General features: G+C 51.7%; 8 protein-coding genes across 8 annotated transcripts; 7 read left to right on the forward strand and 1 right to left on the reverse strand.

Moving 5' to 3' along the window:
- Nucleotides 1-374: 374 nt before the first annotated feature.
- Nucleotides 375-1,786, forward strand: GT037_006798 (calcium calmodulin-dependent protein kinase; the record flags this gene model as incomplete). Its single annotated transcript, XM_038931845.1, has 5 exons — nucleotides 375-418; nucleotides 472-679; nucleotides 732-888; nucleotides 937-1,322; nucleotides 1,370-1,786. The coding sequence occupies 5 exons, from the start codon at nucleotides 375-377 to the stop codon at nucleotides 1,784-1,786; spliced, it is 1,212 nt and encodes a 403-aa protein (XP_038785317.1).
- Nucleotides 1,787-2,212: 426 nt separating this feature from the next.
- GT037_006799 (uncharacterized protein) lies at nucleotides 2,213-4,988 on the forward strand (the record flags this gene model as incomplete). Its single annotated transcript, XM_038931846.1, has 8 exons — nucleotides 2,213-2,296; nucleotides 2,536-2,645; nucleotides 2,738-2,780; nucleotides 2,837-2,896; nucleotides 2,960-3,450; nucleotides 3,500-3,761; nucleotides 3,811-4,468; nucleotides 4,516-4,988. The coding sequence occupies 8 exons, from the start codon at nucleotides 2,213-2,215 to the stop codon at nucleotides 4,986-4,988; spliced, it is 2,181 nt and encodes a 726-aa protein (XP_038785318.1).
- Nucleotides 4,989-5,652: 664 nt separating this feature from the next.
- Nucleotides 5,653-7,557, forward strand: GT037_006800 (uncharacterized protein; the record flags this gene model as incomplete). Its single annotated transcript, XM_038931847.1, has 3 exons — nucleotides 5,653-6,396; nucleotides 6,674-6,852; nucleotides 6,903-7,557. The coding sequence occupies 3 exons, from the start codon at nucleotides 5,653-5,655 to the stop codon at nucleotides 7,555-7,557; spliced, it is 1,578 nt and encodes a 525-aa protein (XP_038785319.1).
- A 2,776-nt stretch (nucleotides 7,558-10,333) lies between these two features.
- Nucleotides 10,334-12,269, forward strand: GT037_006801 (blue copper oxidase cueo precursor; the record flags this gene model as incomplete). The annotated part of the gene is made up of 2 exons (XM_038931848.1): nucleotides 10,334-10,760; nucleotides 10,813-12,269. The coding sequence occupies 2 exons, from the start codon at nucleotides 10,334-10,336 to the stop codon at nucleotides 12,267-12,269; spliced, it is 1,884 nt and encodes a 627-aa protein (XP_038785320.1).
- Nucleotides 12,270-13,263: 994 nt separating this feature from the next.
- On the forward strand, nucleotides 13,264-14,409 carry GT037_006802 (cell division control protein 16; the record flags this gene model as incomplete). Its single annotated transcript, XM_038931849.1, has 3 exons — nucleotides 13,264-13,383; nucleotides 13,479-14,236; nucleotides 14,286-14,409. 3 exons carry the CDS (start codon nucleotides 13,264-13,266, stop codon nucleotides 14,407-14,409), a joined length of 1,002 nt encoding a protein of 333 aa, XP_038785321.1.
- Nucleotides 14,410-14,615: 206 nt separating this feature from the next.
- Nucleotides 14,616-16,613, reverse strand: GT037_006803 (uncharacterized protein; the record flags this gene model as incomplete). The annotated part of the gene is made up of 2 exons (XM_038931850.1): nucleotides 14,616-15,792; nucleotides 16,267-16,613. The coding sequence occupies 2 exons, from the start codon at nucleotides 16,611-16,613 to the stop codon at nucleotides 14,616-14,618; spliced, it is 1,524 nt and encodes a 507-aa protein (XP_038785322.1).
- Nucleotides 16,614-17,079: 466 nt separating this feature from the next.
- Nucleotides 17,080-20,371, forward strand: GT037_006804 (atp-dependent rna helicase eif4a; the record flags this gene model as incomplete). The annotated part of the gene is made up of 6 exons (XM_038931851.1): nucleotides 17,080-17,113; nucleotides 17,239-17,382; nucleotides 17,462-18,467; nucleotides 19,189-19,267; nucleotides 19,356-19,539; nucleotides 19,599-20,371. The coding sequence occupies 6 exons, from the start codon at nucleotides 17,080-17,082 to the stop codon at nucleotides 20,369-20,371; spliced, it is 2,220 nt and encodes a 739-aa protein (XP_038785323.1).
- Nucleotides 20,372-22,901: 2,530 nt separating this feature from the next.
- On the forward strand, nucleotides 22,902-24,749 carry GT037_006805 (malic acid transport protein; the record flags this gene model as incomplete). Its single annotated transcript, XM_038931852.1, has 2 exons — nucleotides 22,902-24,449; nucleotides 24,501-24,749. The coding sequence occupies 2 exons, from the start codon at nucleotides 22,902-22,904 to the stop codon at nucleotides 24,747-24,749; spliced, it is 1,797 nt and encodes a 598-aa protein (XP_038785324.1).
- Between the last annotated feature and the right edge of the window lie 610 nt (nucleotides 24,750-25,359).

Consider the following 25,359-nt stretch of genomic DNA (forward strand, 5'->3'; position numbering starts at 1 on the left):
AGGCCGCGAGGCGGACACGACCCTCGAATGCGCCTGCCCCACAGCCAGGCTAGGTGCTACTCCAGTTCTCCCAAGACGCTCGACCTTTGTTGCTGACCCGATTCAGTTCTGTGCCTCCTTTTCACGACCTTCCTTTGCAGCCTTGTCTTTTCCTCATACGAGAGCATTGCTACCTGAGTGTTTCTTACCCCTCACCTACGACCCCCACCACCAGCTGAACGCGCCTGATAGGCAACCCAAATCTCACCCTCAGCCTGAGAATAAGCTTGCAGCAGTCATATAGCTGCCCATTAGCTCGCCCATCATGAGTTGTACTACCCTCTCAGCGTTGCGCATCGCAATACTAAATACTGACTTGCCCTCCAGTGACAAACATGCTCAACAAGCTGCACGGCCAGCCCGATAGCTATGATCGCAAGTCTGTACCCACGTGCCCCGCGCTCCTCCTTGTACTGAACATGTCAATCACAGATCTCGATACCGCTTCGGAAAGACACTGGGCGCTGGAACATACGGTATTGTCCGAGAAGCTGACTGTCCTGAGGGCAAGGTCGCCGTGAAGATCATCTTGAAGAAGAATGTGCGCGGAAACGAGCAAATGGTCTATGATGAGTTGGAGATGCTGCAGCGCATGAAGCACCCTCACATTGTCAAGTTCCACGATTGGTTTGAGTCGAGGGTATGCGCGACACATTTATCGTCCATAGCGCTGTGGAGCTGACATGTACTAGGACAAGTACTACATCGTGACCCAATTGGCGACTGGTGGAGAGTTGTTCGATCGCATTTGCGAGAAGGGCAAGTTCACAGAAAAGGACGCCGCTGAGACGATCCGACAAGTACTCGATGCAGTCAACTACCTACACCAGAACAATGTTGTTCACAGAGGTATGGCCCGAGTCTCTAACACAAACCCAGTAATTGACCCCTGAACAGATCTTAAGCCAGAGAACCTCCTCTACCTCACACGCGATGCAAACTCCTCCCTCGTCCTTGCTGATTTCGGTATCGCCAAGATGCTCGACTCGAAGAGTGAAGTCCTGACCACCATGGCTGGCTCTTTCGGATACGCTGCCCCTGAGGTCATGCTCAAGAAAGGCCATGGAAAGCCCGTTGACATGTGGTCCATGGGCGTAATCACATACACACTTCTGTGTGGATACTCGCCGTTCCGGTCAGAGAACCTTGCGGATCTGATTGAGGAATGCAAGAACGGCCGCGTCATCTTCCACGAGCGATACTGGAAGGAAGTGAGTCCGGAAGCCAAGGAGTTCATCAAGAAGCTGCTGGAACCCGACCCAAACAAGCGACCGACTAGTGAAGTACGATGAAGAAGCTCGCGTCCATTGCAATTCACTAACAATACTAGGCTGCTCTTAAACACGTTTGGCTCAGCGGAAGCACTGCTACAGACCACAACTTGGTGCCAGAAATCAAGGCATACGCAGCAAAGGCCCGCCTCAAGCGCGGCATCGAGCTCGTCAAGCTTGCAAATCGTATCGAGGCGCTCAAGATGCAAGAAGACGAGGAAGAGGATGTACCCGGAGAGGCAGACATGCCTGCTAATGCCCGCGAAGCTGCAGGTGAAGCCATTGCATCACATTCAGCGGACAAGGGTCTAGCGACCAACGAGAATGCAAGCACAGGAAAGGGACCCGGACGCTTGAGCAGAATTGCCAAGGGAGCCATCTTCCGAGAAGTTGTACTAGCCAAGGTGCGCGAGATGAAGGAGCAGGAGGCGCGTGCGGAGTTTGAGAAGAAGGCGTCAGAGCCCGTGAAGAAGTGAGAATGCAGACTCTGGATGACTTTCCTTGGTTCTGGTCTGATGCCACAAACATGTCGAGATTGCTGCAGTATTAGCGGAGGTGCCAGTTCCCAAGTATACCCCTGGAAGATAGCGACCAGGCTCCACTACCTAGAAACAATTCAATGGTAATACTCAGTCGTTTGCAGTGTGATGCTAGCAGGTAAAAGTGGCCATGGTTTGCCGTTGACTTGTTGTGATGAAGCACGATTACAGTGCATCTGGTGATGCAAGGGGACCGTGCGCGCCTTCTTGGCAAAACTGGGAGCCCTAGATTGAACACTGCGGCGCGTCCACCGGGTTAACGACCGAACGCGCATTTCACTGCACCGCCGCCACGATCCCTACCCGCCTCGAGACCCTCTGCAAACCGCTCAGACAGACTACGCGATCACGAATTGACCGAATATGGAGAGCGCGGCCAAGCGCAAGGCGGCCAGCAATGCAGCGGGTGACCACGACGGTCGCCCTGCGAAGCGACAAAAAGGGACGGTACGTGCAGTCCATGGTGGTGGTTGATGCATCGTCGAGTGTGTTTGGGAGATGCAGGAGGCGTGATGGTCGCGATGCGGGATGGTCCTTAGACCAGAAGCGCGACACCTGGGGGGCTCGACGAGTAGGCCATCACCGCAGTCGGCCCCTCATCGCTCCCTCAACACCACGCGCGCGCCGGCGATGCAGTCGGGAACAGAGGATTTCTACTCACACAATCTCGGGAACAATGCTGACAGGGGACCGCTTCCGTGCAGGCCGAAACCCCTTCCAAGTCGGAGACGGTCGAATCAACCACAACGGCCGGCTTGAAGTTCCTCGACAGCTTGAAGCAGGCCAAAGACAAGACGTACGTGCTTGGCTCCTGAACCTGCTTGCACACTGGCAGCTTCCACACTCGCCAGGGAGCCACGTCAAGCGACTTCCACTGACAACCTGCAGCGGACGACCCATCGCAGTCCATTTCCTCTCCCTTCCAGACAGGGTATGTTCCCACAGCGCTCTCCGCATAGAGCAGCCTCCGCTGACACTTGCACATAGGCTGAAGTACCCGACTACTACGAATTCACGAAACTGCCTATTGCTATAGATACCATTGAGGTATGCCCGTCCCTTGTTCATGCCTATGCCCTCGTTACCTTCCGGCTGCTAATCTAGGTCCAGAATAAACTCAACAACGGAGAGTACGCGTCTCTGGCTCAAGTCGAGAGCGACTGCAAACGATTGGTCAACAATGCGAAAGCCTACAACGACAAGAACTCGGTCATATACCAAGATGCCGAGCGTCTTCGCAAGACCGCCTCAAACTGGATGGTGAAGCACAACCCTGCATACCGTGATGGCAACTACGTTGCAACGGCTACCCCGATTCCAGGCGAAGACAACTCTACTCCGTCGAGACCTCCGCCCCGCATCACGGCAACCCCAAGAACTGCACATACACCTGCTACACCTGCTACGATAGAGACTGTTGAGCGCCCCCGACGAGCGGCCGCCATCGCAGCATCGGCTACACCAGCACCGTCAAAGTTGCGACAGTCAGCATCTGCTGCGCTGGAAGACGACGACGACGACGACCACAGTGCCGATTACGCAGGGAAGACGTTCCAGCAAGCACAGGAGCAGATTGTGAGGGAGATTATCGACTTTGAGGAGTAAGTTGCATGCTCGCTGCTGGATTGCCTCTATGCTAACACCCTCCAGTCAAGGCTTACAAATATTCTTACCTTTCCAGAACCTCCCATCGCGCAGCTTGAAAGACTACTACCAGCTGATCAAGGACCCAATGTCGCTGGCCGCCATACAAAAGAAGGTTCGCGGTGTCATCGGACGCGAAGCCCCGACAGGACATACACTGTTCAAGAGCTGGGACGCTTTCGAAGATGCATTCAGTCTTATCTGGAAGAATGCTCGTATCTACAACGAAGATGGCAGCGACATCTATAACCTCTCGCTCGAGCTTGAGGTACGTAGTTTATTCCTACTTCCTGATTGCTTAATACTGACTAGTACAGGAAATCTTCAACAAGAAACTCGAAGAAGCCAAGTCCAAAGTCAGCGAGCCAACGCAGCCAAAGCTGAAGCTCAACATGTCTAGTGCTGCAGCCCCCAAGCAACAGCTCAAGCTCAAGCTCAAGCCGAGCCCAGGGTCAGAACGTAACACTCCAAGTGCCCGTGATTCTGCGACGCCTGGTGTCATCGTTGACAATGACGCTCTTCTGCGACAACAACGACATGTTCTTGACAGCATGGGCAACCGGTCGGCCACTCCATCGAAAGCTGCGACGCCAACGGCGCCTGCCAATCCGTTTACTGGACCAAAAGGCGTCGCTTCAACGATTGCACCACTCTCCGCCGCGCAGGGCAAGACTGCAGGGTCTCCACCGGCAGTCAACGGTGTTAAACAAGATGTACAGTCACCTGCCTTGAGTGCTATCAGGCCAGCCAGTACTGCGCCTGATAGCCAGGCTGCGCGACTCAGCGTCCCTGCACAAACACCACATCCGAACATGGCTCCTCCACAACATATGTCTCGTCCGGCAAGTGGCAGTCCACATCCAAACGGTGTTGGGCTCCAAAATGGCAACCACGTTTCCGCATACCAAGCGCCGACTTACTACGCGCCTCCACCAGTGGCTCGCGTAGATAGTTTCAGGAAGGTTCCACTCAAAGGTAAGTCGGCATTTCCGATTCAGTAAACCAGTAATTAACACATCTAGACATCAACGAAGCATTGATACCCAAGATCACACTAAATACTCATCCCGCGCTCAATCCATCCAAACCATGGTCTGTCAATATCCCAGCGAACAAACAAAAGACTATGTACAGTGCCACAATGGTAGTCGCACCAGCCAATTCGTACATCCAAGTCATTCCTAAAGTCCCCATTGCATTGACAAGCCGCATGTACCGCCTCTTTGTTACTGTCAATGGCAACAAGACACTCGAAGCAAACCGAGTTCCTGTCACAGCAGGCATCAACGGTACCAGCCCTAGTCCCGGCTACGAGGGTGGTAAGAAGAAAGGAGAGCCACTTTTCGAAGCAAAACTTGCTGCTGGCGTCAACCGCATTGAAGTTGAGATCGTTGCAGAGAAAGACCGTAAAGGTCTACCTGAAAGTGGTGGTGCGAAGAAAGAGGATGTTGAGATTGAGAAGTGTACAATCTTCCTACATCTGCCTCGGAATTAGAGATCCAAGGATATGTAAAGCACATATTGGCAAGGAAAGCGGTTCAATTCACCGGTACTATAGGGATACATTTGTGTTGTTTCTGGAGAGTTTGGGGTACTGGAGTTTACCACCGCGGTACCAGCATAAGACAATGGGAGTCGCAGTGCTTGCTTTTATTGTACGATGGTATACCTCAGATTGGATGGGTTAGGGGAAGGGAGACTGGGGACCAAATATTAGTAAAGGAAGGGAGAGCGCGATGTAAATTCCGCGCCACAAGATTAGAGGCTTGTCTGTCAAGGCGGTTCATCTACTTTGTCTTTGAAACGAATCAACTTTTCAAATGGTGTAACCCCAGCGTATGTCGGTAGACGGTCTGCGTCGTCTAGTACTATCAACGTAAGCTTACGCACGGCACATTTCCAAGCCCCATATTCTGACCGGTATGCACGCTTCGGGGGCCAAGTTTGAACCTAGGCTAATCGTTGTGCTTTTCTATATGCAGACAGGGTTGCTCCTGCAGCTGCAACTCCGGGACTCCACGCGATTGCCGTCCGAGGATGCACAGCGTACGGACGAGATGAAAAGGAAGCTCAACACACATATACTCGCCGCAATAGCCAGATGTATCTAAAGTTGTGGCAGCGGCTTCTCAATCAAAATTGTATACAACACTTGAAAAATGCCTTCCGCGATTTCACCTCCCTCGCCATCCCAACAGACCAAACAAGGCCTGCTCCTCGTCCAACCTCGCCTCCACAACGTCAGCCCATCTAACGCCAGTACATTCTTCCGCTGGACCAAACTCCATTTCAGAGACTTGCTCAACGTACCCGATACTGGTTCCGGTCGAGTCACACATGCTCTGCGTTTCTGCGCTCCAGAGAACGATGACCAGTACACGCATGATGAGAAAGAGGGATCTTTACCCAAGTACATGTACACTTGTGTCGTGTCTGACATCGGATACTTGAAGGCAGAAGGCTACAACGGCGTTAGTCGGAAATTGAATTTGGAGGAGACGAGGGACCTGGAGAAGGGGGAGGAGGGTGTGGGGTTCCGGGAGGATGGTGAGGGTGAAGCGATGGTGTTCGATATTGTGGATGCCAAGTTCGCAGTGTATGAAGAGATGGGATCGCTGGCGATGGAGCCATCGTTTCAAATGTTACCGACACATCTCACTACGAAAAGTGGCAAAGGGCCGAAATCTGTCATGGTCGCTGTGCATGTAGATCTCCCACAAGCCACTACGACGATCGACGTCGATACAGTCCCCAAGGCCCTTCAGTCTTCCCTATTCACCCTCGTCAAAGCCGCCGTGCCTCCGGTTCTCAAGCCATACTCTTCATTGTACCGATGGTCTGGCGAAGACGCGCAACCCGAGCATCATCCGTTGATCAGTAAAGACGGGCGTGGAGAGTGGATGGTATTACTTTTGTTGGTTGACGAGGAAGGAAAGACATTGATTAGAGAACATGCCGTTATGTTGGTACAGGGGTGGGTTAATGAGGAGAGGGGAAAACTGGATGGGGGGAAGATTGAGTTTGGGGTTTGGGAGGGTGAAGTTCTTATGAAATAGATCTGGATCTGATCTTCTTTTGCCTGGATTTTGTTCAGACGTACACGATGATGATTGATCGTGATGCGAACCAGTGGGTAGAGAGTGTGAGCGATGAGCAGTGACATCATCTTGCATCAACTAGATTACACACCGCCATCAAATACGTTCTCTACTTTCACATGCTTCCATATTCGCGTTAGGACCAAGACAAAAACCAAGACTGTACAATATGTCTTCATCACCAGAAGAGCAAACGCCTTTACCAAAACTAGACGGTAACATCTTTGACGTGGCGCCCAAGACCGATTGGCAGAAATCCATGTCAGTCGCACATTACTACACAATCTACTCACTCACTAACACAATACCAGCACCAAAAGGAATGCACTTGAATCGCCTCTTCTTCGTATGCCCCGCGAATTACGCGATCTCATCTGGACTTTTGCCTTCACACAGACTATCAGACCAGAAGCTCCCCAAAACTCTACGTTTAGCCCCCTTGTAGTATGCCGACAATTCTACAGGGAAGCTGCTAGCCTTGCACATCGGTTCCTCATCTGGTCCTTTAGCTGCCAGCCGTCCTGGGAAGACTTCTTCTGGTCGTTGTGTGAGAATGAGAAACACAAGTACAAGAAGAGCTTGATACGTTCTATCCAGATCGGCGTCGATTCGACGGACTTGTACATGTTGGCGGAGAGAGAAGATCCCGGATACGACGTTGAAGAGGAAAAGGTTGAGATTGCTAGGGAAGATCAAGGCGAGTATCACCATGTCACCTTCCGTGCTTTTGAGAACCTATCGCACCTTGAGCTTTTGTTGTCCGCTACAGAAGTTTTCGGAGATTCAGATGATGATGACGAGACGGAACATGACACTATACCGCCACCAAATAGCACAGAAATCAATGAAGCCAAAGAAAACTTCACCAGGACTATGAGGCAGAAGCTTCCTCGTGTACGTGTTACGTACAGAGAGTTTGGAAATACCTCAGCCATGAAAAAGTACTTGGAAGAGCAGGATCTTTGAGCTAAAGGTTCTAGATGCCGAAGGGAAGGCATACTAGTTCAAGCGATTCTGAATTGCCGATAAACTACATAATAAGCCATTGGCTTTGGTTGTGCTGCCTGGTCTAACAGAAAGGTATTAGTTTGGCGAAGAGTTGAAAAAGCAATGCTAAGTTTTGGTCTATCCCGCATATCACGACTAGCCCTTCGCCGTTGCGAAGGGTGCCGGTAGTGCGCGCTTTCTTGATCGTGATGTGAAGCGGATGTTGTATGTTGACAGTAATTGAAGGTGTGCAGTCGGCATAAGTGACAACGAGGAGTGCAGAATGGGATTTTTGCTGGACAAATCATGGCAAGCCATTGCTAGTGCGTCTGGTGCAGTATACGTGCCTTCGATTTTGCATATCTTATCTGTATATTTCGGACAAGCTTCAAAAATCAGATAACGCAAAGAGACCACCGGGTAATAGAGATGTTGTTACAGTTGACACTGTAGCCATTGCTACGAGACTGTTTGTCAGCGTTTGCGAGACATACGAAAAGTGACCCCCATTCGTTGATTGCCACATGGTCGAGCAAAGCGGCAGCACCGAAGACTAACCAGGTCACCGGACACGACATTACAGAAGCGGCGGGAGCCACAGCTGAGGCTCTTCGTATTTCCATACCTTTAGTGGAAGCCAAGCTTTCGCGTCTGGTTCAGCGGACTTGGCGTCCTGCAAGCCAATATTGGATGAGGCGGTATCCTCGAACAACAGCGGAAAGACTATGATGGAGAAGCTTTGCAGACGTCGAACATGGGCTGATCTAGCCTCTCGCCATTGCATATTGACAGCCTCAGCTTGTGGGACTCAGAGTTGTGGTGGCGTGAAGACAGCGAAGCAATAGAGAAATGGTAAAGACGACGTGGAATGTGCCTATACAGACTGTACTTCAATATGCCAACCATCCACTGAACAACATGAAGAGTTGTCTCGGAAAAGACGTGTAGGGATACCCGAGGATACACTGCTAAGATCGGTGTATGTTGTTGGAATAGTGACCTCGATTTAGTGTAATCTTTCTCGCGTGTCCAAGTGCCGTCGCGGGGTTGCGCAAGGGTAAGCGGGTAGATCGAGGATTAGCGGAAAGCCTCCTATGCTAGATATGTTCCGATACTGTGCCAAAGCAAGGCTCGGTGCGGAATCGATTGCGAGGTAGGTGTGTCGAACACGCTTCCTTGAGCATAGCGACAGGATAACCCTGCTACCTGCATTCAACAATGCTGTATGCAACACGTTCGGAGATCTGGGGGTGATACGATGTCTGTTGAGAACAAGTGACCATAACGTCGAGCCAATGTCATAGACGTGGCACCAGTATTAAGCCTTGCCAGCGTGGCGATGGCTACAATCGTTTTTGAATACTCACCCACGGGAAACACTGTTCCCCGATCAGACCCTGATCCATTTAAAATTGCCCTTTTAGCGATTTCATGAAAGAAAATAACCAAAGATCACTCGCACACGTGACGCTCTGACTCGGCAATGCTGACGCTGTGTGTACAAGACACGAGAAAATGAGCCGTGTTTAGGCACGCATGATCTCCGCGCAGATGATGCGTTACGGGGTAGCTGAGGTCGAGCTGTTGGAAAGGCGTCGTGGCGTCGAGAGCTTCAAATGACAGGCTGAGCGAACTCCACGCCAAGGCCGACGGGCGCTAATATAGCGTCGATCAAAGCATGATCACAGTCCAGACCTCTCTTCCCGCAGCTTCCCCTTCACACTTCTCTGTTTACGACGAACAGAAACAGCATCGGCGCAATGACAAGCATCCGCTGCCAGTCCCCCGGGCTCACCTTTGCTATTCTTGGACCCACTGGACTCCCAAAGAAGCCTGCCAAGCTGACCGGTCTCCAGCATGATGTTATGACCTAGTATTAGTGCCTCATAGCTCACGCATGCTCGAGTGCTGGCAACACTGTTCAACCCCAGCAAGGCGAGACTGCCATGGTCGTTTCTGTGGGGGCCCTTAATCCTCTTGACCGCTCGTGTCTAGGCGTTCGCCTAGGTATGTAGAACGCCAGGCATCGACGAGGACTTTTTTGGCTATACATCAGCCATTCCAAGTTAAGACCGCTTCGCCCGAAAACCTCGGTCTACCCGGCACAGAATCCACAGCTGGTCAGCCTCTTATCAGGCGTCTATGATCTGTCTTGAGTGTTGAACAAGAGCAAATAATAGTCAGGTGCCTGTTGTCGAGAAGATTTACCAAAGTCGGAATATAATCCAACGATACGTATGCACAATTCGGTACTTGAAATTAATTTGCTTCTGCACTCGGCAGAGTAAAATATCAACCCATAATCTTCCGCCATCACGGCATTGCCGTACTACTGTATGCCAAGACTCGCCAGCTTTCGTTCATCGCCTAGCCCTTGCTTGTACCAAGCCTCTGGAACACTGCTTAGGCATGGATACCACTTTTCCAGCTCTCCTGAGAAATAGTTCGAAGAGTACGGGAACGAGGCGAATGTCGACACACCCAGACGATATTAGCGAAAACGCCAAATGGCGTCTCATGCCGCTTCACACGGTGACCTAGTACCCTTGTAGAGATGGACTTGACACGATTAGGTATGGTGAGGCTTTTGGAATGGCTGAGCAGCTTCAAGGTAGGGGCGTTCGAGACCATTTAGCTGTTGTAAATAGCGAGCTGCGGGAGTATAAAGAGCTTCAAGACGTTTGTGTACAACGAAGCATCAGCCCAGTTCACTCGTACTTGCTTATCACTCCACTTCATCCGTCTTCCGTACGCCATGAAGAACTACTTTTCGATTGGAGTTGCAGCCCTCTTGGCATCGCAAGCATTGGCCGGCGATGATGCTTGGGTTAGTCCCGTATACAAGGAGATTTTTCAAAACGAGCTTCCCATGCCCAAGGATAAGGCCAAATCGTACACCTACACGAATAAGACTACAGGGAACCAGATTGACTTCTATGAGGTTGACGTGAAGCCCTTCACACAACAAGTCTATCGTGGGCTGAAGCCTGCTAAACTCGTTGGATACGATGGAGTATCACCTGGACCTACTTTCAGGATGACGAAGGGTCGAGAAGCCATCGTTCGTTTTAAGAACCATGGCGACAAAGATCTCTCGGTGCACCTCCACGGTTCGTATAGCCGCGCGCCTTTTGACGGTTGGGCCGAAGACACTACCAAGCCTGGTCAATACAAAGATTACTGTAGGCACCACCGAACAGCATTATCGTATCATACAATGCTGACGAACCTCAGACTACCCAAACAAACAAAGTGCACGAACATTGTGGTACCACGACCATGCCATTCATCACACAGCCGAGAACGCCTACTTCGGACAAGCAGGCTTCTACATACTTCACGACCCTGCTGAGGACGCATTGGGACTTCCTTCAGGCGCATACGATGTTCCCCTGGCTTTGGCATCGAAGCAGTACAATAGCGATGGCACACTATTTGACCCCAAAGACGAGACCGATTCGCTCTGGGGCGATGTCATCCACGTTAACGGTCAACCATGGCCGTACATGAAGGTTGAGCCTCGCAAATACCGCTTCAGGATACTCAACACAGCTATCAGCCGTGCTTTCAAGCTCACACTCGAGGACCCGACAGCTAAAAAGGTTCCCTTCCACGTCATCGGCGCGGATACTGGTCTCATGACCAAGCCTGTACAAAGCGACAACCTTGAAATCTCGATGGCCGAACGCTGGGAGATCGTGGTCGACTTCAGCACGTATTCCGGAAAGAACGTAACAATGAAGAATGCTCGTGACGTGCAGGCAGACGAGGACTACAACAGCACTGATAAGGTTATGCGATTCGTTGTTGGGACGTCCGTCTCAAACACAGCCGGCAATGGCGCTCTTCCAGGCTCGCTGCGCACAGTGCCATTCCCACCTAAGAAGAGTGGCATCGACAGGAGCTTCAAGTTCGGACGCACCAATGGGCAATGGACAGTCAATGGTGTCACGTTCGCCGATGTCAAGAACCGCATCCTTGCTAAGCCACAGCGCGGCGCGGTTGAAGTCTGGGAGCTTGAAAACTCATCTGGGGGCTGGAGCCATCCGGTTCACATCCACCTTGTCGATTTCCAGATTCTGACACGTACCGGCGGCAAGCGAAGCGTCCTAAACTACGAAAAAGAGGCCCTGAAGGATGTTGTTCTACTTGGTGTGAACGAAAAGGTTACAGTCATCGCCCGTTACGCTCCTTATGATGGTGTATACATGTTCCATTGCCACAACCTTATCCACGAAGATCACGACATGATGGCTGCTTTTAACGTCACCAGTCTTGCCGATTTCGGCTACCCCGAAACAACCAAGTTTATCGACCCGATGGAGGAGAAGTACCGATCCAAGGATATCAACGACCATGACAACGAGGAGGAGCACATTTACGAGAAATGTGCCGAACTCGAAGCTCTGGAGGCATACACAGAACCTGAAAAGCTCGAAGACGCTCTTGTTGACTACTGGGCCAATGGAGGAAAGGGACCTAGCACGCTAGTGACCAGCACTCGACCGGCTTCTTCGTCTTCTTCCCAGGCAACTGCTTCTTCTACGGCACTGCCAACAACCACTTCACCCCCGTCTGTAGCTAGGGTTACTTCTTCCTCAGTTGCGATAACCTCAGCACCTAAGGCGACGAGTTCAAGTACAAAGAAGGACGACAAGAAAACATCAACTTCGTCGACCAGGAGGAGATGAGGTGTGATAGAAAGGGCTGATGGCGTTATAATTCCACCTGTACATAATATTCTACGGCGTTCTAGAGGCTGATGTAGTAAATATCATGACGGCACGACAACACTCCAATAATACGGCCTTTCGGATAACTAGCCCCACCCGACTATGCTGAATTTCATGCTAAATGCTCACCATGGGCCCCTTGCAGAATTGACCCGTCTTGTTTTCCCTGGAAGGCAAGAGTAGCAACCGCCTGAAACATTCAGTAGGCATAGATACTCGCCAAGTCAAGTTTTGCGATGTTAAAGTCACCTGTTCATGCAGTCCTTCCTGTGGTGGTCTCTACTGACAGAGTTGGTACCTTAGCATGACTTGACAAACCTCCTATAGCTGATTCATTTGTCTTGGTGGGTAACCTGACCACTTTCTGCGCATTTTCGACTCTTTGACAACAGGATTCAGAAGTCGGAGAATGACCGATACCTCAAACCTATCCATTATCTCGTACAAACACACGTACGAAGTAGAAATCACCACAAAACATTCTGAGGATATCCAGAAGAACATCGCTACGGAGGAGCAGCAGCTTCGGCGGAATGGTATGGAGGTTGACTCAATACGCCTCGAGCTAGAACGTTGCCAACTGTACGGCCGTGTCAACTTCTTGAGGGCATTCGAATCAGAGTCCCAGCGATAGTTCCAAGAATACGTCTGTAGACCAGACATAGGCTAGAATACCTATGTAGACACGAAAGTGATACCAACAAACATAATAATCGATTCGGACACCTCTCCTGTCCACGAACTTAACGGAGTTTCTGTAGCATTTGTACGCCGTAAGTACTGGAAGGTTGAATAATAGTGGAATGGATGTCCACGAATGGAGTGGGGCCGGAGACGCATCGAAGTGCCAAGGCGCCAGGGCACACCGTAACGCGGAGAGTTCGACCCCGGGGAGACACCAATTTGAATCCCATCGCTCACGAATCCCGTGTTTCTTGAACAACTACACCAAATGACGAACTTGGACATGTTGCTCCTGAAAGGAGCCTCTGCGAGTAGTCCAGAGGAGGGCCTTCAGGAATTGCGATACACAATCTTGACAAAAGGTATACCCGCCAACAGCGAGGGCATGGTACGTTCTCCACAATACCCCATGCGATTACATTGCGCATGGGCGCACTCTAGAACTGCTCAATGGTTCTCAATGCTGACCTCGCATTGACTCAGTCGGAGCTACGCATCTACATATGGCTCATACTGCTCAACGCGCCTCCTCTCAAGACCGACGTATATCTTGACCTTGTCCGTCAAGGCGCTTCTCCAGCGCACGCCAAAATCCAAAACGATACCTTCCGTACCTTCCAAGGCGATCCTCTCTTCCGAAGACGCGTCACCCAGAACAGCATCACGCGTGTGCTCAACGCGGTCGCGTGGAGACTGAACGATGCACACGAGGCACGCGTCAATGGCTGGCAGTCCCCACCCACGTTATCCGAGTTCGGCGGTAGTCCAGATACCTCGATGATGTCGCGCCCTTCCCTTACTGCAGGCACCCGTACAGAAGCGTCTACTACAAACGACGCCGAGCAAATTGGATACGTGCAGGGAATGAATGTGCTTTGTGGTCCATTCCTGTACGCGGCAAGGAGTGAAGTCGAGGCTTTCACGGGCTTTGAGCGACTCATCACGTACGAGTGCCCAGGTTATGTGAGGGGGTCCATGGAAGGTGTGCACAAAGGTCTCGCGCTTGTAGACAGAGTGCTAGAGGTTGTCGATCCTAAGCTGTACGGTCATCTCATGGCACACCACATGGAAGCCAAGATTTATGCTTTCGCATCCGTGCTTACTATGTGCGCATGCACACCGCCACTACCTGAGGTCCTGCAGCTTTGGGACTTCCTCTTCGCGTACGGACCGCATCTGAACATCCTGTGCATTGTGGCTCAGTTGGTTCTCATTCGCGGTGACATCTTGAACAGTCCAAGGTGAGCTTACTCTTCGCGCTCTTTTGTAACGTCACTGACACATCAATAGTCCCAACACTATTCTACGTAACCTGCCCGGCCTAAATGCTCAGAAGATCGTAGGTGTGGCTATGAGCTTCGCCGGCAAGATACCTGAAGATATGTACGCCGAGATTATCAACCACGCAAAATGAGCTGGTGTAAAATGGGGAGGATGAGATACGATATTGTGCTTATGATTATGACCTTATGATTAGATGATACCCACGGAAAAGCATAGCTTACAAAATCAGCATTGTACGGAAAACACTTTGCCAATGTGTCACCTGCGTTTGCGTAATGATAGCACGCCTTGTATATGTATCATGTCAAGCAATAACTTGTCCGAACGGTACCAGACTCACGGGATATCAGCGTCGTCGTCATCCCCTCCAAATCCAAAGCTAAAACCTCCTACAGGCTCCTCCTCATCTCCCTTGGTCAATTGCTCCCACTTGCCTCTACTTTTTTTGCCTTTCTTTTCTAGCTCCGCGAGGCCTTCCTCCAGCAAGTCAGGATGCTGCTCCTGCAGTCTCTCTACGAAAAGCTCATAAGCACGATCGCAAACATCCACTTTGAACCCACTAACTTCGCCCCTCTGATCGCGCAAGAAGCCCAGGACGTCGGGTAATTTCTTTCGTGGCACAAAGTTTTGCGTGAGCGCGAGGCTATCTTCGAGGTTGAGGACAAGGTGGAACCAGCCGGACGGTACGTGTAGGACTTCACCGGCGTAGCAGATTCCTTCTTTGCAGCCAGGTGTTTGGCGTGCGAGTTCATGAAATGTGAGCATGTATTCCGCAATGCTGAGCGGAGAAGTGATCTCAGACTGATCGTCACTGACGATGACACCTGGTGGAGGTTCGATACCTGGGCCAGCGGGGAACATCAGCCAGTACTTGCTGCCAGTTAAGACGGCATTCCAAGCTGAAGTAGCGTTGGGGTCTTTGTGGAATGTAGAACCGCTGCGCTTAGGACCCATAATCATCCATCGGCAGTCGGGACGATGCTCGCCGAGGACACTAAAAAGGTCGTCGCCAAAGCACGTCGGGCTCCAGTATGCCGCCTCTTTGGAATGTGGTGCTGCTGTGATGTCTATGCCGGTCTTCTCGGCAAATGCACGGTCGAAAAGATACAAAGGTGACTCGTCGGCGTTGTCGTGCATATAAGACATGTACTTCTTCATGGGCCAGTCTACTGCTTCCGCACGAAACTTCGTAACTGGAAATCTCTCGAGAAGGTATTCAGGTGTCCAGGAACCATATACAGGCCATTGCTTGACGGGTGTAGTGAGCACGAAGGGTCTGTCGACCCATGTCTCAGCATACTCTTCATAAGTCAGGTCTGAGAGTCGAGCTATCTCATTGTGTTTTGGGATGTTGAGCGCATATGTGTTCAGTGTTGTGTGTGCGCATTGAAATGGCCGGTAAAGTGTGTCCGAAAACAGATTGGTGCATGAAATAGAAGTAACGTTCTCTCTAGGTATTTTGAGATAGGTTGCTCGCCATGTTCCACGCCATTCAAAGTCTTCAGCTGGGGAGCTGTTTGATGATTAGCATTTGCTTGTAGAAACGTTGCACTTTGCCCGATTTTGTTTGATACAAAGTAAACGGAGGAGACAGGTCTGGTAGAAAATTGCTGAGAAAACAGTACCATCTTGCCAGCACATGCCAATCCTAGCGTACGTCTCATTATCGCATATGTACCATGATACGATATAGAACCGAGTTGAGCAATACGCCCGGATCTGATTTCAATAGAGCGAGATTCAGCGGCTCAGCTGATCTCGCGAGCGCATGTTGTCTTGCGAACACAGCCGTTGATGCATAATCAGGCGTGCCGGCAGAGTCATATCTCGTCTAGAAAGCTTACAAGGAACAACGTCCTTCGCATGCACCGTATGATTTGACATATGACTGGGAGATGACAAGAGATATGGGTCATGACTGTGAACCATAGAAGAACGGGAAAGATGGACAATGTGAGATGTTGCGTATATCAACCATTGAACTCACCTTACGAATAAGGCCCGCCATAATTCGTCCAGTCGAGTGAAGGCATACAGAGCCCGGCACGTACTCCCCAGACGTATCAAAACGTCAGCCTCGAATGACTCGAGGACATGGCTCAAAAGTTCATCTGGGAGACTAGCGAACAAGCCGCATCTTGATTTGATATTTTCGGACGCTGTCAAAGCATTTCCGGCCGGCTTAATGCCCAGGGGATGCGAGGGCACTGCGATTGCCGCCGCCACATCCTCATCGTCGACTTGGGTCTCGGTCGCCACCGAAGTCTTTATTCTCTTCGACGGGCGTGATTCGACAGTGGTAATGCCAGGGTGCTCCAGGATGCCGGGCGCCATTTCACAAACAGACGGGGACCAAGGTTAGTGTTTGCTCAGCGCGGGCGTTTTCAAGGCTGCGAGTGAATCAAGAGGCAAACCCTGGAAACGGAAGAGAGGAGTCATAGGCTGACACTGTAACGAACCAGTGGAAGTGAAGGCGAAGCTGAAGGTGGGAGCCCGTGGGCGGTTTTGAACTAGCGTGCTTTTAGCACTAGCCGACTGCTGAGATTTTTTGTGGCCGACCTCTTAAGCCAAAAAGCGCCCACCTTCTCGCTCCCTCCACCACCAAATCAACCACACAACAAATACTACACACTACCCTAGATACCCGTTCGATTCTCTTGTAGAGGATCTGGTATCTAGTTTTTACAACACAAGTTTCCACACACGCGGCGGTATCCAGAGGATCCTCCGCTTTAACCCCGCCACGAGCAACACTTCGACTACGGTCCAGTACCAGTAGTCACTCCACCGAGTCGCAATCATGGCTGACAAAGGTCTTGAGGATGTGCCCGAGGGTGAGTTCCTGTCCGAGTGCTGCTCCGCCGCTGTTGCAACATGCGCGCCCCCGCAGTGCGACAGCGACGGCCATGATAGCCTCAGTTGCGAAATATGCTGCGAGCCCAGGCTAACCCACGCGCAGGCCAGATCGAGTCCAACTACGACGAGATCACCGACTCCTTCGACAACATGAACTTGAAGGCCGAGCTCCTCCGTGGAGTCTACGCCTACGGTTTTGAGCGCCCCTCTGCTATCCAGCAGCGTGCCATCATGCCCGTCATCAAGGGTGAGTTTGCCCATACACACACACACGACCCCCACTACACCACCAACACAGCGGAAGAAACAAAACTGACAGACCACAGGCAACGATGTCATTGCGCAGGCCCAGTCCGGTACCGGTAAGACGGCTACCTTCTCCATCTCGACCCTCCAAAAGATCGACTCCAACGTCAAGGCCTGCCAGGCGCTTATCCTCGCCCCCACCCGTGAGCTCGCTCAGCAGATCCAGAAGGTCGTCGTCGCCATCGGTGACTTCATGGACGTCCAGTGCCACGCCTGCATTGGCGGCACCAGCGTCCGGGACGACATGAAGGCCCTCCAGGACGGTCCCCAGGTCGTTGTCGGCACTCCTGGCCGTGTCCACGACATGATCCAGCGTCGCGTCCTCAAGACCGACCACATGAAGATGTTCGTCCTCGACGAGGCCGACGAGATGTTGTCTCGTGGTTTCACCGAGCAGATCTACGACATCTTCCAGCTTCTGCCCCAGAGCACCCAGGTCGTCCTTCTGTCCGCTACCATGCCCCAGGACGTCCTCGAGGTCACCACCAAGTTCATGCGCGACCCCGTCCGTATCCTTGTCAAGAAGGACGAGCTTACCCTCGAAGGTATCAAGCAGTTCTACATTGCTGTTGAGAAGGAGGACTGGAAGCTCGACACTCTCTCCGACTTGTACGAGACTGTCACCATCACCCAAGCCGTCATCTTCTGCAACACCCGCAGGAAGGTCGACTGGCTCACCGACAAGCTCACTGCCCGTGACTTCACTGTCTCGGCCATGCACGGTGACATGGACCAGGCACAGCGTGATGTCATCATGAAGGAGTTCCGTTCCGGATCTTCCCGTGTCCTCATCGCCACTGACCTTCTCGCCCGTGGTATCGATGTCCAGCAGGTTTCCCTTGTCATCAACTACGACTTGCCCGCCAACCGCGAGAACTACATCCACCGCATCGGTCGTGGTGGACGTTTCGGACGTAAGGGTGTTGCCATCAACTTCGTCACCGCTGACGATGTCCGCATGATGCGCGAAATCGAACAGTTCTACAGCACACAGATCGAGGAGATGCCCATGAACGTGGCTGGTAAGTGCCAATCGATTCCTACAAGTCCAAGCTTGATTGCTAACCTTGCCGACAGACCTCATCTAAGAAGTTGTGTACTGCTATCTTCTTGTCGCCGCCTCGCTCTGCCCACTAACGCTTCGGTGGTGCATTGGATAGAGGCGGTGATCTTCTAATACGAGTACACCTGCACGGTCAGGTGTTCTCTCTGTTTGGTCCGGTTCAAAAGTGGTTCGAGGTAGGACGAGTGATCGTCTATACATCGCGGCATCTTGGCGTTGGTCTCTCATGTGCGAAATGATTTCCCTAAAAGAATGTCTGCATATGATAGACACACGATGCTTAGCTGACGGATGGGTCTTTTTCTGCAATTTCATGCTATTTTCCTATGTCCTCGAGGATCTGCTGCACGTCGTCAACGCATGCTTACGCGGTGGGATTTGTAGCACTGTTCCGATGCCACGCATGTCGATGATAACGATCGGGAGTTTCCTGTCATATAGAGATGCGATTCAATTGCATGCAAGTTACTTGACATACTCTTCTGCTGCGATGCCTGCGTGATTGGACTACAACCACTATCTGTCGACCATTGACGTCGAGCACGCTGTGTCTCCGCACGGTATCTATTTAGGGTGCGGAAGGCTCTGGGGGCTGCCACGAGGTTCCTGCATGCCAATGCCTATCGATAACCTCGGCCCATAAACCCCACCGAGTCTCATGCTTCCGCCCCGGCTCCGACACAGGCGCAACCTCATGAGACCGACAGCATGGCTCGCCCAAAGCAAAGCCATTGCGAACATGGCGCTTTCGCAAAGATCTGTTGTACGTCTGTGCCTTCGGCGTTGGAGGCTTCCGCTCCTTTCATCACGTCATAGCCCTTTCGTCTGCCATCTGCTAATTACTCTGACAGCGCGCACTGGACCGCCTCCGCACATATACGCCTCCGTCAACGCAATGGTATGATTGCCCTCTTACCAGACGCGCCGCCGTCCTCATATTGCTCTTTCCGGACCGTCATGGCGAGCTCAAGGTAGTCCTTACGATGCGAAGTGTGCAGTTGCGCAACTACGCAGGACAAGCTGCGCTGCCTGGAGGTACTTGCTCAGAAGTCATGCGGGGGATGACATCAGACTTGCCTACTTACACAGTTCAGGCAAAGCTGACACGATCGACGAATCTCCATGGGACGTCGCGCGTCGCGAGGCTGACGAAGAAATCGGTCTTCCTATGAACGACGACAAACTTCGGGGTTTTACCGTCGAACACCTCTGCGAACTTCCCGCAAATCTGGCCAAGACTGAACTTGGGGTGCGGCCCTGCGTTGCCTTCTTGCGCCCTACCCACGTATCTGCTTCCTCCGACGCGAGCGGCCTTTCTGTTGAAGAGAAGCTTATGCCGCGACTCGATCCCAGAGAAGTTGCTGCTGTTTTCACAGCGCCGTTCCATAATTTCTTGCGCAAGGAGTGGGACGGTGAAGGTCCACCCCCAGTTCAGAAAGACGGTAGGCCTGAAAAGTGGTATCGAGGTTCTTGGACAGACTGGCACGAATCACGCTGGCGAATGCACAACTTCTACATGCCACGGCCTCCTCCATCTCCATCTTTGCTACGCAATCCCTCGCGATCCTCTCCACAATCCCCACCAGAGCCCTCATTGCAACAAAAGTCACCCGATGGAGATGACCCGAGGCCGGAACCTAGCGCCATCGATACCCTCACGACGTTTAGAGTCTTTGGTATGACAGCTAGGATACTAGTCGATGCAGCCAGAGTAGCATATGGCGAAGAGCCGGAGTTCGAGCACAACAGCCATCACGGAGACGAGGAGATGATAGGAAGGCTGCTGAAGATGGGCAGACTTAGCGAGGTGAGAAAGAAAGGCGAAGTACTGACCCGAGAGGTGCTCAGGGAAGCTAGCAAGATGTAGAAGGTTCGGGACAACGACACAGTCTAGATGCATTCTTGACATACTGCCATCAATCGCTACTTTAGAGCTGACCAGGAAGGCATGGTACGAGTAATAGCCATATATTGATCTCTACATGAGCCATTCTCACTTTCATTTATGGTTGTTTCGTGTGTGAGCTGAGGCCGCAATGTGGATCTTGCTGGACTCTCAGGAGGGAGAGGCAACAAGGTTCGCCGAACGTAAGAAAGGATAGCGATGCGCGATCGATCTGAGCCAAGATGAAGATCTATCACTGTGGGCAATGCTGAAGGAAGGAAGGATTTTCTAATAGTAAGCCGGGTGTTCTCGGGCGTTTTCTGGGCAGGATTACGTGGGATCACAGCGGATACGAGACTTCAGCGGCATTAATTAGATGAGAACACATGCCAAAGTCATTCACATACACAGACGCTTGACTGTACGGTACTACGCGTCTGCAGCACACCTGTATATCTGAAAAGTAACCAGCAATTGAAGCCGTCCAACAATGCAACATCAGAGCATTGCGAGGACATGATGAGCGCAATTTATGTACGACCAAGGACGCTACACACATATCAGCTTGGCGAACTCTTGTCTCTTCCGCAGTGCTCCGCGACGCGCCGTCCTGTTCGCCCGCGAGCAACGGGGTGCATGATGTGGTAGGAGCAATGTTGACATGTGAAAAAGTGCCCAAAGACTTTTCTTGGCAAGTGCACGGCGCAGCCCGCTTTTTAGCGTTCAGCCTCATGCCCAGGTGCAGATCATCATCATCCGGCAGCTCTTGCCCCGTTGACCATCTTTACATCCCTTGCCTCTGATCATTCACAATTTGCATCAACGTTGGGCTCTGCGCGTCATCGACGCATCGACAGCACTGCCTCGAACACTGGATCACGGTCCGATTGGTGGCACGAATTTGAGAAGGCGTTGAGAATGCACCGCCCACGCCCAGAAAGCACCTCTTCATCACAGACCCACCGTACGCGAAGCAGTGTATGTTATCCACCTGCGACGGAGCCATGGCGATGATAAACTTTGAAGGTTTACATCGAAGTGGACAATGAGCATCCTCTCTCTCCAAGCAACCTCCAAGCTTGTACGCGCTCACCTTGCGTGGCAGCATCAACTCTATAGGCAGGCTTCTCGAACGCACGTGGGGGCCCGGCGCTTTTTTGAGAAGTCGATGGGTTAAGATAGGCTTTTTGCCTAAGGCTTAGCCTTGGCCGAAGCAGAGTCAAACACCAGAGTGGATCTTGGGCGAGGTTTCTGGCATTGTTGAGACGACTTCGAGATTTTGTCGCGAAAACTTGGCCCGACAGAGTCCGAGCGCCCACAAGCATCAAGTGCCGCCGGTGTCAAACTTCCCTCAACCTTATCTATGTTCTAGTATGCGGTTGTGGCTTCTTCGGGCTGCGAAACGGTGGCCCCTGGTTTTGGTGCGTCTTGCGCGGGATGCTTGGCATCAAAGCCGACGCAACGGGCTCCGCTTTAAGCGTTTCGTCATCCGTTTCGACGCCCCTTTTTGGACCACGAATCACCGCCGCTCAACAGCTCGAGCCGCATCTTATTTTCTCGTTGCCCACGTTCCGCGCTTAGGAGATACCCTGGCCAATTCGGAGGATCCCGGACCGCACCATCTCATGGTGATCCAAATTGGAGACCGCCAGCCAGCCGACAAGGGGTTCTCTGAAGTCCAAGGGACTCACCCTGCTCCGCGGCGCGAAGCCGATGCCGTGTCAGAGCGATTCGGTCCTGTTGCTCTTGAAGCGATGCGTCAGGTCTGCTCTAGACCCTAGAGATATGAGTTGTAAAATGTTTCCATATGACAGACATGGTGTAAGAAAGGGCACCCCCGTATACTCATACGACGTGGAAACCGCCATATCGAGACTGAGTGGAGTTAACAGACGAGAATCGACCGGCATACATTAAGTTATCCACGAGGTACGCAAGCAACATAGCCACGGTGCAGATCAAAGAATGCGATAAGCATTCGTCTTGAATGTGCTAAGCGACGGAAGCTAGGTCAAACGTCTTGGCGCATCGTGCACTGCCAAGGTGGAATTTCCATTCCTGGGACTAGATGAAGCGAAGACGACCTCAGGTCGTTATCTAGCAGCACGTGCGTTGGCTGCAGCCCGGAGCTTATTCGACGCTTTGATGTGGATACCAGGAGGACATACGCAACACTTCGTCCTCGCCAAGCACTCTGAGATCCCACCATTGCTCCTAGGAGCCGCTCTGACTAGCTACCAGAGGCCTTTGGCGCTAGGCTGGCACGCCGTTCGAAACAGGACCGATAGTAAAGAGACAGCCCCATGTTGATCCCGCTCGGCGCGTGTTAATACACTGGTGTAATCCCGAGCATCGCCTCTTGGGTTTCTATCAAATTGCCCTGTGCAGGTCAATACTTGTCCCTATTGCGCGTTTTGTGGTCATAGTTTCTTTCGGTTTATTTCCTTTATCTGCCGTCACGTCCATCTTTTAGTCTTCTTACGGTGCAGGCCACCTATTCTCTCACTTCACAATGGATACTCGCTACCAACCAGAAGGTTTGTCCTTTGGCACAAAGGATAACTTCAGCCCTAATTTCGAGAATGGACGATTCCCTCTCGCTTCCGACCAGCAACAACAACCCCAATATACACCTCAACCACAGCAACTGAGCCAGTATGGCCTACCCTCGGGTCCTCGTATGCAGACTCCCCAGCAGCAAGGCCAGTATGGACTGCCTTCTGGACCTCGTCAATCTCAGCACTCGCCTCAGTCAAGCCGGGATGTAAACAACTACTCCCGCTTGTCCAACCCTCAGCAGCAGCAACAGCCACTGGAGCAGCAACAGCAGCAGCTACAATCGAACCAGTACCAGCCTCAACCTGTCGCACCTCAACAGAGTCAGTTCCCATTCCAGTCTGGTGAGACCACTCGCACCAACACATGGGCGAACAACACGCCAGCAACGCAAACTCCAGCGCCAATGTACGCTTCTGACGCAGGCTACTTCCCCGGCCCAGTCGACGCCAATGGATACCGTATCGATACGAAGGAAAGGCCACAACAGCCAGAGAACCCCTTCAGAGACCCAGCTCTCCAGTCTCCGCCACCAATGGACGAGATCGATCTGGAGAAACACAAGCACGACGATGGCCACTCCGGATGGGACAAGCACACTAAGATTCCTGGCAGGAAGGATCCTAATCAGCCATATCTTACCTTTGGAGAGCGAATCAGGCACTACACATGGGCGAACTATACCCTGACCATGGCCACGGGTGGTCTTGGTACGCTCATCGCTATCCAGCCCCATTCTTTCCCTGGTCTTATCACTATCGGTGCCGTTTTCTACATCCTCAACCTCATGCTGTTTACTGCTGTAACAATGACTATGGTCCTTCGTTTCACCAAGTATGCTGGATCCTTCAAAGCCTCTATCACCCACGAACGTGAAGGCCTCTTCCTCGGACCATTCTTTCTTTCCATCGCTACGATCATCACCGGTACTCAAAAATACGTCATAGAAGCTTACGAAGCGGATCATCCAAATCGAGCTTGGGCAGTCACCACAATGGCGGTTGCATTTTGGGCCTACACTTTCTTCGCTTTCTGTCTGGCTAGCTTTCAATACTCGTTCCTCTTTTGCTGCCATACATACAAGCTCACCAGCTTCATGCCTTCGTGGCTTCTACCTATCTTCCCTATCATGCTTTCGGGTACGATCGCGTCGACGATTGCCGCTTCACAGCCTGTGTCTGCCAGAATGCCGATTCTGGTTGCAGGACTTGGATGCCAGGGTCTTGGATTCACGGTAGCTATTCTCATGTACGCGCATTACATTGGCCGTCTTATGCAGGTCGGGTACCCCGATCGTGAGCATCGAGGAGCCATGTTCATCGCTGTCGGTCCGCCTTCTTTCACCTGCTTAGCTTTGATTGGTATGGCCAACGCTCTCCCTGACGACTTCGATTTGCAGGGAGACGGCCTCGTCGATGCCAAGCTACTCAGGACTCTGGCTCTAATTGTCGCGCTTTTCCTTTGGGTATTGGCTATGTGGTTCTTCATGGTCACTCTTATCGCTGTAAGTTTGCTACAACACCACATTCCTATCAATTACTGACAACATTTTCAGGTCATCAACTCTTGGGCTGTTTACTTCCATCTCGGATGGTGGGCTATGGTCTTCCCTAACACCGGTTTCGTCATCGCTACCATTTCCATCGGCAACTCCCTCAAAGATGAGACGGTGCTCTATGTTGGGAACGGTCTTACCATCGCTGTCATCACCATGTGGTTCTTCGTCCTGTTCAAACACGTTCAGGCCGTCTACGTGGCAGATATCATCTACCCCGGCATGGACGAAGACATTGCCGATCATTAAGCACCAAAATACGGTGATCTCGACACTCTCGCCTCACGCCGTGCGATCTCTGCTGTCAACTTATCTTCACGGCGTTTTCTCTTCCGGTTTGATTCTATCACTCGTTGTACAACCACGTATACGCCTCACGTGAGCCAAAAGCATCACGCTCCTTTATACCCCATGTTTTATCCTCTCTGTTCTCGCCACTGCTTCTTGCCTTCTCCCCTCAGAAGCCGCCAGCAGGTCTCAACGCTTCTGCCCTTATAGATCACACTCCACCATCGATTCCAAGCATTAGACCTAGGGCGCGACAACAGAACAACTTGTAATGCACCATCTCAATCTCAGTCTTTGTATTTCGAGTTTATCTTTTTCCTATCAGCTTTTGCATAGCGTCGGCGTAAAAAAATGGGAAGGGGCAACAGATACCACGGGCAATGATTTGAAGTTGCGCACTGCACTTTGATGGGCATATAGAACGTCCAATTCATATAGATCCACAAACAATGTTCGAATGCATGCGCGCGTTTGTTGCTCTTTCCCACCAATTTTGGTGCTTTCTCTTTTTTCCGTCATGCTCATTCTGCAGCTCTTCTCCATGAACCATGATCTGACCCTCACTACCTCG

The sequence above is a fragment of the Alternaria burnsii genome, assembly GCF_013036055.1.
Source record: "Alternaria burnsii strain CBS107.38 chromosome Unknown 731, whole genome shotgun sequence".
NCBI lineage: Eukaryota > Fungi > Ascomycota > Dothideomycetes > Pleosporales > Pleosporaceae > Alternaria > Alternaria burnsii.